Source organism: Sinocyclocheilus grahami, unplaced genomic scaffold, assembly GCF_001515645.1.
Source record: "Sinocyclocheilus grahami isolate Dianchi unplaced genomic scaffold, SAMN03320097.WGS_v1.1 scaffold171.1, whole genome shotgun sequence".
In the NCBI taxonomy this organism is placed as follows: domain Eukaryota; kingdom Metazoa; phylum Chordata; class Actinopteri; order Cypriniformes; family Cyprinidae; genus Sinocyclocheilus; species Sinocyclocheilus grahami.
The window spans coordinates 125,983-138,357 of record NW_015505350.1 but is presented as its reverse complement, the minus strand read 5'-3'; the positions used below and the strand labels follow the sequence as shown (position 1 = coordinate 138,357).

General features: G+C 38.3%; 1 protein-coding gene across 1 annotated transcript in view; it reads left to right on the top strand.

Annotated features, from left to right (window-relative positions):
* The window catches only part of ankrd49 (ankyrin repeat domain 49), a 35,283-nt gene extending 29,692 nt beyond the window's left edge, over positions 1 to 5,591 (top strand). The window contains exon 3 of the mRNA XM_016283181.1: positions 4,862 to 5,591. Within this exon, the coding sequence (XP_016138667.1) occupies positions 4,862 to 5,314 (453 nt within the window). The 3' untranslated portion in view covers positions 5,315 to 5,591. The remainder of the gene's footprint in view (positions 1 to 4,861) is intronic.
* The last annotated feature ends 6,784 nt before the right edge of the window (positions 5,592 to 12,375 follow it).

Sequence of the window (12,375 nt, the reverse complement as noted above, 5' to 3'; positions counted from 1 at the left end):
CTTAAGAAACCCACCCTTAACCCATCTCTTTTAGAGAACTACAGACCGGTTTCCCTTCTTCCTTTAATTGAAAAAACACTTGAACGAGCTGTGTTCAACCAAGTCTCTGCCTTTCTCACACAGAACAACCTCCTCGACAGCAACCAGATTGGTTTCAGAAGTGGACATTCAACAGAGACTGCCTTGCTCTCAGTTGTTGAAGCCTTAAGACTTGCAAGAGCGGATTCCAAATCTGCAATACTTATCTTGCTGGATCTGTCCGCTGATTTTGATACGGTTAACCACCAGATCCTCCTGTCAACCTTATTGGCAAAAGGTATCTCAGGAACCGCACTCCAGTGGTTTGAGTCTTACCTCTCAGATAGGTCCTTTGTGGTATCTTGGAGAGGTGAGGTGTCTAAGTTGCAACATCTAACTACTGGGGTGCCTCAGGGCTCAGTTCTTGGACCACTTCTCTGTCTACATGGCATCACTAGGTTCTGTCATTCAGAAACATGGCTTTTCATATCACTGCTATGCTGATGACTCTCAACTCTACCTCTCATTCCATCCTGATGATCCGATGATAGCTGCTCGCATCTCAGCTTGTCTAACAGACATTTCATGCTGGATGAAGGACCATCACCTTCAACTCAACCTTGCCAAGACAGAATTGCTTGTTCTGCCATCAAACCCATCGTTTCATCCCAATTTCACCATCCAATTAGGCACATCAAACATAACTCCTTCAAAAACAGCCAGAAACCTTGGAGTTATGATTGATGATCAGCTGACTTTCTCAGACCACATTGCTAAAACTGCCCGGTCCTGCAGATTTGCTTTATTCAACATCAAGAAGATCTCTTCCATCTTTTTTTGACCCTCTACCTCTAGCATTCTCTATTCTAATTCTATTCTTTAAAAAAACTAAATTGTCCCTTTTAGACTTGCACTCTATTCATTTACTGCTTGTTTTCTTAAAAAAAAACTAACACTAGCTTTTCTTATCTTTTTGTATTCTATCTATTTGTTTTCTTATTATTTATTATACAATTAACAAAAGCAAAAAAAGCCTCTAACACTAGACCTATTACTAGCCTCTAACACTAGACTATTCTTTGTCTATTCTGTTTTCTTTTTATTTATTATATAATAAAAAAACTAGTTTACTAGTTCACGTGTAGTCCAATGATGGCAAAGAATATATTCAAAAGGTTCAAATAGCAGCAGGGTTTATATATATTTAAAACTAAAAAGGATCCAAAAAGGGCTTAAACACAACAAAACAACATGCACAGCACAAAATACTGGACCAAGAACTGAACAAATTGAGGAACTTAAATACACAAGGATAATGAACTCAAATACAGAGAGCTGTGTGTTATCATCATATAATGAATCATAATAAAAACAGGTGATGAAGAACAGGCTGTGCTAGATGGTTATGGATAGAGTGGTGATAAAGACACTTCTTTGCAGGATGGGACTAATGACTATGAATAACAGAATATGCTGGATGGGACCAGCAGCAATGAATAAGCATCTATACAACTGGGTCTTCTAGAGGCAGAACAGGTTTGTGGGTGGGAATCGGGGCCAAATGAATGGCTGGCTTGCATGGAAAAGGCAGGAGAGGAAACCTGGGTGTGAACATTTAAAAACACTCAACATGTGTTGGGTAAAAAAACAGGCGTAGTGTTAGATTGGACCAGTGGTGACAAAGACAACTCTGTACTGGATGGAACCAGTGGCAATGAAGAATGGACTGTGCTGGATGGGACCGGTGGCAATGAAGAACAGACTGCAGAACGGGACTTCTAGAGGCAGAAGAGGTTTGTGGGCGGGAATCAGAGGGGAAACTGTTCCTCTGGTTTCCAGCCAATCAGCTCATCTTCCAGCTCCACTAATACTCCCACTGGCGCAAATGTAATGGCTCACATACCTCCAAGAAGAACAAGGCTGCTGGCTCTGGCTCCGTAGTGGGCATTAACTCATGCATTATGTCAGTGGCAGGCATAAGCTGGGTCTCTTGGTCTAGGAGTGGTGACTGATTTTAGTTGGTACTTTATCAAAATAAAATACAGTGAACCAAACATCAATTGCGCCCCCCTCTGTGTCACCATTGGAACGCGACTGAAGTACAAAACCTATAATTTATATAATAAATAATAGTTTAGCATTCAGATACGTTACATTGCAAGTATAGAAATATTATGGAATATTTGGATTTGTGCCGAATGAGAGAGGTAGGATACATGAGCACAAAGCTCCATTTCGCAAACAGTTGAGTGCACAAGCCTTTAAAGCACTCCTTTGTCAATCTGTGAGAGATGCATTCAGAATCAGCACATGGTCACTGTCTAGTGGGCTTTGTTTTCAAGTGCCCAACTCATGGCATTCGCTGTTCTTCTGCTGGTGGCCGGTTATCAAACAGCCTTGAATTGCTACGGGCGCCAGCTTCTGGATTGGGGGTGAATTGCCTGTATTCGCGGTAAGGCCTCATGCACCGAACCGAGATGTCTGTACTGTGACGGATTTTCTGAATTTTCATTTATTTCTATAAACACTGAATGCTGACGGCTCTTAGAGAGAAGGCCTCGCCTACAGTCATAGTAATGACATTTACAGTCCAACAAACAAAATGTGTACAGCGTCATACGTAATCCTGATCATCTGACTTAGTAAAATGTCAGGCACAATAGATCAAGAGGAGGTTTTTCTGTATTCTGTATGCATTATGGCACTTTTCTTAAATGATGTGTAACCGTTTTCTGGGTAAATCCACATTAGACAAGCCTTTAAAAAAATCATGAAACCATGGTACTCGTGTAAAATATGTTTTCTTTGTTCGGTTAAGAAGCTTCATCTATTGGAACTATTGGAATCGGATGATGAACACCTTGGGGGAAATCATTTTAAATGTAGGTTTGTCAAAAAGAAAGAATCATCTGTTATCTGGTTTAGTTGTATTTAAAAAATTAAATAAAATAAAATCCCTTTCTTAAAAACATTGTCAAACTTATTTGGTAGCCTGATACTCGTTTCATTGTGTATTCACCACATATTTATCATACTTAAAAGTAGCGTGAACCTTCGTAGAAGTAATAAAAGTAAATCTTATAAAACAAAGAGAACCGATTAATGACTTTGTTAGAACACAACGGGTATGAAACTACATTTGGTAACATTTTATTCAAGCTTTAAAGCAAGTTTATGCTTTAAAACAGTAAGTGTTATACAAATGCACAATACTTGCTTTTGGGAAAAAAGTTTGAAAACTTACATATGCCGACCTGAACTGCTGACCTTCCTGAATGGTGCCATTGTGTGTGTGGGTGTGAGGATCTGTTTGGAGTTGGCATTCCCTATTTTTAAAAACACTGCAACAACCACATTTGTCAACATGAGAACATTGAGTCCTCTGCACAATGTGACATTGCTGCAGCCTGGAATTGAACTGCTGGTTTTGTCTGGCCAGAGGAGAACTGGCCCCCAGTTCTCAGTCGGAGCCTGGTTTCTCCCAAGGTTTTTTCTCCATTCTGTCACCGATGGAGTTTTGGTTCCTTGCTCGCCTCTGGCTTGCTTAGTTGGGGACACTTAATTTCCAGCAATATCATCGACTTGATTGCACAGATACTATTTAAACTGAACTGAGCCAGAGGCGACAGCGGCAAGGAACCAAAACTCCATCATATAGTGAGGTAGATAGAGAAAAATAGGCTTCTAACAATCAGCTCAATAAAATGTAACACTGTCCCCAAATAATGATCTGCAATTGTAGATATTAAAAACAGTCAATACATACCCACGATGCTACAACAGACGCAAGATGTAAACAAATATCACAGTATAGCTTCAGATACACTAAACATGCTACTCGCTGTGTCATGCTTGCTCAATTCCTCATTAATGGTGACATGGCATGACTCTTTATTGAAACTTAAGATTCTTAAAGGGACCACACCCAAAAAAAAAATCAGAGATTTCATTCAAAAACGAAAACAAGACTTGAAACATATTAAATGGTAACAAAACACTCATCATACAAACCTCACCAATGGTGACAATCATCAAACTAATTCAGATCAACTGCAATGCATGCTGGGAGTCATGAATGAGTTTTGTACTATGTTGATATCTAGCATGCATTTCAGCATAAAATTTTATTTTGTTTATTGTCACCAGTGTTGAGTTTTAATATGCTGATTCTTGATGTCTAATTGACATAAATACACACAACACACTTGTGAGCAATTATTTAAATGACCTCACAATGATCAACATCACTTGATTCCAATGGATCTTATTTTTTTTATTGCCTTAACAAATGTATTTTTGCACATTGTTACAAGTGACAATGAAAAACTAACATTAAAGTTCAAAGAGTCAAGAGCCTAACTAAAGTGAACACTGATCACAATAATGGTGGATTGTTGAAATGTCAACATTTTTCAACATCAATTGCGGGTGCAAAAGTGATTTTGATTCAATGCAATTAACAATGAAAAATCAACAATTTTTTTTACATTGATTCAATGGTTGCTTGCTATCAGGGACCTATTACCTCCAATAATGACAGCCTCACAAATGCTAATGAAGATACGCAAACCCCTACTAGGGGTTGCTAAATATTTACAAGGGGTTGCCAAGCTCATTCTAATTTGAAGTTTACAAATAGAGTTAATGGTTGCAGTTTGATGATTGAAGGTTTTATGTGTAGACCAGTGATGTTCAGTATGCCTTAAATATGGAAATTGGTCTATAATATCAGTTGCTTTTTGGCACAGAAGAAATTATGTATTAATGCATTTCCGTTTATTTATTTTTCTTGCTTTGTTTTTCTAACCTTTTTTGTTTCTCTCTCTCTCTCTCTCTCTTACAGTTAGCCACAGTAGAACATCTCCTTGCATTGGACCGAACACTTGCTAATTGTCATGATAGTGATGGTTACACCCCTCTACACCGTGCTGCTTACAGTGGCCATTATGTCGTGGTTTCTGCTCTTTTGAATGCTGGAGCGAATCTTCATGCAAGAACTACTGATGGTTGGATGCCGCTACATAGTGCTTGTCGCTGGGGTCATGCCACTGTAGCTTCGTGTCTTTTGAATTGGGGGGCAGAGGTCAATGCCTTGACAGCGGGGCGACTCACACCCCTACAACTGGCTGCTGGAAATACTGCAGCTGGGCAGACGATTGAGTTATTGCTGTCACAGCGCACCCTACAGGCAGGACTGAAAAACAGTGCAGGAGAGACTGCTTATGACATTGCACATCGCACAAGTGAACATCACAGGCTGTTTGAGATGGCAGAGCCTTGTAATAAAATATACTGACACGCGTGTGCACAGGGTGAAATTCTGACATCAAGCTTAGAACTGTGTCTTATTATTAATAAATGTAGATGTGAAACTACTGTTTTTCTATAAAGAGTAGAGGACGTCATTTAAAAAAAAAAAACAAGAACTGTCATCAGCGTGCAGGAAATAAACGGATGTTCACAACAATGTGTAATTATAATCATTAAAAATTATAAGCATGTCTTTGCATGTGAGGGTGCTTTTTCTGTGCATGATGTGCTTAAAATCACAGCTTCGCTCAGCATTCTGAAGATAAGAACATTTTCCTGATGCTATTATTGATTATTATTAAATAGCTTCTCTTTTTAAACTTTGTTAACTAATTTTAATTACTTTTGATTTCTTCTGCACTGTGACAAATTCATTTTAAAAGTACAAATAATCCATGTAGTCTCTAAAAGAATACAACATTTCTGTGTCCTCTGAATCTTTAATAAATATAAAACCTAGAAATAAGTTTGATAGATAGATAGATAGAGGATTGATTGAAAATAGGTGAACAGCCACAACTATACATTGATATACTTTTATTTTCTATTCAGTTGTGAGGGAGAAATGTTGAAGTGGGTGTTTTGAATGTTCGCTTTGACCGTGTACGATGCGGAGTCCAGCCCGGGGTCGTCATATGTGGTTGCCGCAAGCCTTCTGGATGCTCCTTCATCGAATCCGCCGGCCGCTGCTCACTCTGTGTGACGCTATGTGTTTCGTTGTGAAAGCGAAACTACTTTGTTTGGCCTTCCAAAAGAGGACACGACTAGAAATCAGTGGTTAAGTTGTATTTACAACACTGTTCCAGAACGGTTCAACCCAAATATTCAGATGTGTGCAGCGCATTTTATATGACTGTTTCCTGGCAGAGTAGACTACAGTTCTGACTCACTGACTGTAAGTAAGTTTTCATATTTAAAGAATTTGCCATTGATGATTCAAATGCGAGTTTTGAGCAGTGTAGAGTAGCGCTTGTTGTTTCTCCGATCACAAATGCAGACATGGTTTTATGTTTACACGGCGCAATGCAACGCAACGCATAAAAGACAGTATAAGTCATTATAATCTGTAATTATGTCCCCACTGGATGCAACAAATGCCTCGTTTATAATCGGTTTTCATGTTTTTGTCTCATCGCTCCGTGACACGGCATCACAATATGGAAAGGGCCGTAACATTTCCATCACACGCTTGAGGTATTTGGCCAATCACAACACACTGGCCAATCAGAACACACCTCACTTTTCAGACCGATGAGCTTTGTAAAAAGGGAAAAGGCTGAACTGTTGACCTTTACCTTTCAAAAGGCTCACAATACAGATAATTTAGAAGAAAATTATAAGAGAAAGAGGGAAGAAATCTTAAAGTAACATCAAGATATTTATATTTAAAAACCTAATAGTCTAACAGCATTAGGTGCCACTTTTAAAATGTGGGAACTAAAAAGAGTATTAATGAAAGTTATAAATACCACCCCAGGGACAGATAGAGTTTGCTATAATATGATTAAACAAATGGATGAAGTAATACTTAAAGCAATATTGGATCTTTTTAATAAAATATGGATAGAAGGTCAACTGTCTTTATCATGGAAACAAGCTGTCGTAATTCCTATTCCCAAACCAGGAAAAGATTCTTCAATAGCAGGAAATTATAGGTAAATTTCTCTGACATCTAACCTCTGTAAAGTGATGGAAAACATTATTGTTAAACACTTATATTATGTGTTGGAAAGCAGATGATTAATAGCTCCCTATCAGTTTGGCTTCCGACCAGGTAGATCTACTTCAGATGCATTATTAAGACTAGAAACTTATGTAAAGAAGGCATTAGCAATGAAAGAGGTGTTAGTGGCAGTATACTTCGACGTTGAAAAGGCAAATTATATGATGTGGAGGGAAGGAGTGTTATTAAAGTTGCAGAGAATTGGAATTGTAGGAAGATTTTATAATTGGGTTTTAAGTTTCTTATTTGGTCGAACGATTCAAATCAAGGTGGGTAGTGTATTATCTCAGATGGTGAATATAGAAATCAGAACTCCTCAGGGAAGTGCTATAAGTCCTATATTATTTAACATAATGATCAATGATGTGTTTGAAGGAATTCATCCAGCAATTTCAACAGCATTATGCTGATGATGGAGCAATGTGGAAGAGAGGGAAAAATGTTAAATGTATTGTATATAAAATTCAGGAACCAATAGAGGGCGTAGAGAAATGGTCAGTGGAATGGGGATTCAGATTCTCTATATCCAAAACGTGTTGTCAGTTTTTTACAAAAAAAAAAAAGGATTGCAGAAAATATTAAGCTTTATTTATATAAACAACCATTAGAAAGGTTGTTTAGATTTAGGTCTGTGGTTTGATTCTAAATTAACATGGAAAATCCATATTGACTACATTGAAAAGAAATGCAGTAAAGTACTAAATCTAATGAGATGTATAGTAGGCCAAGAATGGGGGGCAAATAAACAATCAATGAACACCTTATACTGTGCACTTCTACGATCTGTTTTAGATTATGGATGTATTATATATGGATCTGCATCAATCAGTATGCTTAAAAAGTTAGATCTTATTCAAGCACAAGCTTTGAGATGTATTACAGGTGCAATTAAAACAACTCCAATCTCAGCAATGCAAGTTGAAACAGGAGAGTTTCCATTAGATATAAGACGTACAAAAATTATCTGTTGCTTACTGGATCAATTTACAAGGGCATAATTCAGATCATCCTACAAAATCAATATTAGAAGGGAGTTGGGAGACAATGAACTTAACAGGAACAGGATTTCTTTGGAAGAGCAGTTGAAAAACTGTATGCAGAAGTTGAGTGGTGTTACCAGTGACCAATTGGAAAAAAAGATGCAGAGCAGGAGAGGATAAAGTGTTCTATCGTATTGAGAGAGCATGTGAGCGGGTCAAGAAGGAGTTGGACATACAAGAGCTGGGGAAGTCGATGGTTGATTGCCTTGCTAGACGCGATGTCCAGAGGGACAGGAAAATCAATGCTTGCATACCCTCCACATCTACTCCAGTGCATCAAAACCCAAGTTCACTTTCCACTCCTGCAGTCTCTCGTATCTCTAATAAAACTTACAGTGTGCAAAGAAGTCATCCTCCATTTACATCTGCATCCATCTCACACCGTCCCCCTATTGATATTGAGTTTCTACGTTTTGGTGAAGGTGAGGCTGATGACCCTGTTTCTTATGTTGAGAAATGTAAAGAATATTTAGCTCTACGTCCTCTTTGTGAGGTAGAATTGTTTGCCACCCTGTCTTCTGTGTTAAAAGGTACTGCAAAAGCCTGGTGGGCAGCAGAGAGGAGAAATTTAAGTTTCTGGAAGCAGTTTAAAGAAGTTTTCCTGAAGTCATTCCTGACTGAGGACTATGAGGCAGAAGCTGCAAGATTGCTGAGAGAAAGGAGACAAGGAGTACAAGAGAGTATCCGTGACTTTGCCTTCCAGTATCGTGCTTTGTGTCTCAGATAAAGGAGCGATATGCCTGAAAAGGAATCATCCAAGCTATCCTAAGGAACTGCAACCCAAGGCTAGCCAGTTTGCTTCAAGGAACGGTGAGGAGTGTGGGAGAGCTGGTAAGGATTGGAACCCAGATTGAAAGGGACTTTGAGGAATCAAAAAAATATTGGAGCAGCATAAATTCAGAATCCCAAAACAAGAAGAATCAGCATGTACAAGGTCCAACTACCCAGTCATCAATGGCAAGTACTAATACCATACAGTCTGAAACACTTATTACTCAGCCCAGTAAGCAAGAGATGGGGATGCTCACCAGGCCCGGTACTAGGCTCGCTGGACTGGGGGGGCAATCAGAAATTGTGGTAGGGCAGCACTTTCTAGGGTAATATATTCATAGTTTACTTTTATTTAGGCTACTCAATTTTCAGTCTTGCATTTTGTGTCTGTGTGAGTGCAGAAATGTTAAATATGTGTGTAGACAATATTAAGCGAATCTGTACAAATAATAAGTGTTTAATGCTTATTTTTTATTTTATTTTTTTGGCTGGACATTTTTGGGGGGGCACAAGGAGATTCTGGGGGGGCATTGCCCGCCCTAGACCCGCCCTAGACCCGGCCCTGATGCTCACCCTACCTGCTCTTCTACGTCAAGGACGGAGACGAGTCTGCTTACAGACAGGAGGTTAAAGAGCTGGCTGTCTGGTGCAGTCTTAACAACCTGGAGCTTAACACGCATGACTGTGGACTTCAGGAGAAAACCCCCTGCACTCCCCCCACTCACCATCATGAACAGCACTGTGGCTGCAGTGGAGTCATTCAGGTTCCTGAGCACCACCGTCTCTCAGGACCTGAAGCGGGACACTCACATACAGGGATAGGCCGTATTTATGATACATGTATTTCAAATACAAAATAGTATTTTGTCATTTGTATTTGATAGGGTTGATGAAAATGGATTTGTATTTTGTATCAAAATACTTTAGTGTTCTGTATATTTGTAGTTTTAAAATACTGTAAAATACTTTGTAAGAAGTCTACATGATGACATCATAAAAATGCTGCCTCTGATGGGTGCCTACTCAATAGGCTAGTTTGCCCAGACTTGTTGAGATCAGATCAGAAAATTTGGAAGAAGTTTGTCAAGGTAAGAAATGTTCAGGCTGCCAGCTTTCCATCAATTTTTTTTGCATAAATAGTTCTTTGGTCCTCTCCTGGACTGAAGCACAGGATCTACTCTTCAGCACAATGGTGACCCACAAAACCCAGACAACAGAAACCCTTTAAATCCCAACAGAACATTAAACACTAACAGATCTCTCTAGATCCCAGCATCTTCACTTATTACAAACCAGTCTGACTTCATTTCTTTCATACAAAACTTCTTATTGAGAATTAACTGAGGTTTAGATGTTGATGTTTTATTTAAATTAATGGTAACGCTTTAGATTACAACCCGCAATGTACTGCGTAAGTAAACAGATTTTACAGCGTAACTTTTTTGTAATTACAGTGTACCTTTTCAGTACCTCCGTGTAGGTATAAGGGAACAATATGCAAAGTTTGGGGAATAAAGGAGTAATAATCTGTAAAATTACAAATTATTTCTACTGTAAGTATTTTGAAACTAAGGGGTACCTATTCTAATATTACGTGGTATATATGACCTAACAACAATCTTATATTTGCAAGCGATTTAGCAAAAACATACACTGTGTACTTTTTTTTTATAGCCTACACATAAAAAACACCCTGGTAATTGTTTAAATCCAAACGCTCGGTTGAGAATGTTTGGTTAGGAAGCGAATCCGTGTATCATTCGTTTTTTGATTTAATATTGAAAGTAGAAAAATTAGAAAACGGATCCTTTTTCGTGTTTTTGTTTTTTTTCCCCAAAAAACGAAAAACGAGAATTCAGCTAAAATTTTCGTTTTTCGTTCTTGGGTGGAAAAGTTAAGAAACAGCTTGAATATTAGATTTCTACAAGTGGGCGGGAATTAAACGTCCCTTTCTGCTGATTGGTCAGCCGAAGATCAAACCGTGTCATCATCAGTTCTTCCGCAGTATCACAGCAGAATAATAGTACGGATTGTACGGATTAATAATCCATTTTATTGCAACTACATTTCATTTTTTTCTCATCAAACAGACTAATGAATAGCTCGACACAACTCGTACAGGGGCAGAGTCTAGACAGTTATTTCTTCTGTGTAGACCAGTGGTTCTTAAAGTGATAGGGGGTCCGCAAAATAATTTGCTATAGCCTAAAGTATTTCCAGACTGTAAAGTGGGTTTTTTATCATGATACATAGGCCTACTGTGATTTATTCCAAAGTGATTTATATGATGCATTTAACGTCAAATAATCTAAATGAAGCCTTTTAAAAGACGAGTATTCCCTGTGGTTCATGTTTGTGGCATGCGCCAGAAAGATGCTCAAGGAGACCGAGACGCGCTAAAGCAGTGCATTCTGTTGTTCTCTTTATTTTTCAAAGGCATGACATTTTGTAGTTATTTTGAACGTAACGTTACACAATTAAAAATATAAATTTTACCATACGACTATAAATGACAGAAGTTATTTCCCCTCGATGGGGAAAAAATCCAAGTGAACATCAAGTGAATGTAAACTGCTTTAAATATGACTGCTGCTTATTTCCTGTGCACTTCAATACTGGTCTGCGCTTGACTGTAGTCTGTCTGCTTATTGAGTTTATTTAAATAAGGAGATTTTACTTAAATTTTTTGGTTTTTGTTTGTCAGCTGTTGCTGCCAGTCATTTGACCATTTTACAGAGTTGCGACTTTCAAGTCACAAGCAAGTCTTCAAGTCATATCCCAAGTTCTCAAAAAGTTAAAGTTAATGAGATAATTAAGTGACTAATTAAATGAGGATTGTACATTAGTGATGAACACCTGCTGTTATTGAGAATTAGGATCAGCTGTTGATGTTTTATTGGTTAAAATGATGTCACCATCATGGAGATCAGTGTTTACTTTAGTTTTGCTCTTGACCCTTGACAGTTGATTTAATCCAAGGCTGCAGCTAAAGTCAAATGTAGGTCTAGTGTTTTGCTTTTCTTCAATGATGTTGATTGTTAACAGCAGGTGTTCATCACAAATGCACAATTATCATTTAAGTAGTCACAGAATTATCTAATTAATTTTATCTCTTTGAGAACTTGGGATATGATTTGTAGTGATGGGAAGTTCGGTTCTTTTCCACGAACTGATTCTTTCGGACAGTTCAATTCAATAAACCAGTTGAAATAAACGGTTCACCGGTTCTTTTGTGCTCGATGTAATGACGTCATTGGCGTTGACCTAATGGCGTCAAGTCTATCGCGGGCTTAACACATTCAAATATAAAGTCAGTAATCATAACATCAGTCAATTAAAACATCAATCATCTCCTTCAAGCCATCTCTCCTGCAGTTGTACTTGCACTCACTGACATCATTAACACATCCCTTCACACTAGTGTTTTTCCTCAGCATTTAAACAGGCTCGTATAACCCCACTACTTAAGATAGCAACCAGTCTGGTTTCAGAAGTGGACATTCAACCGAGACT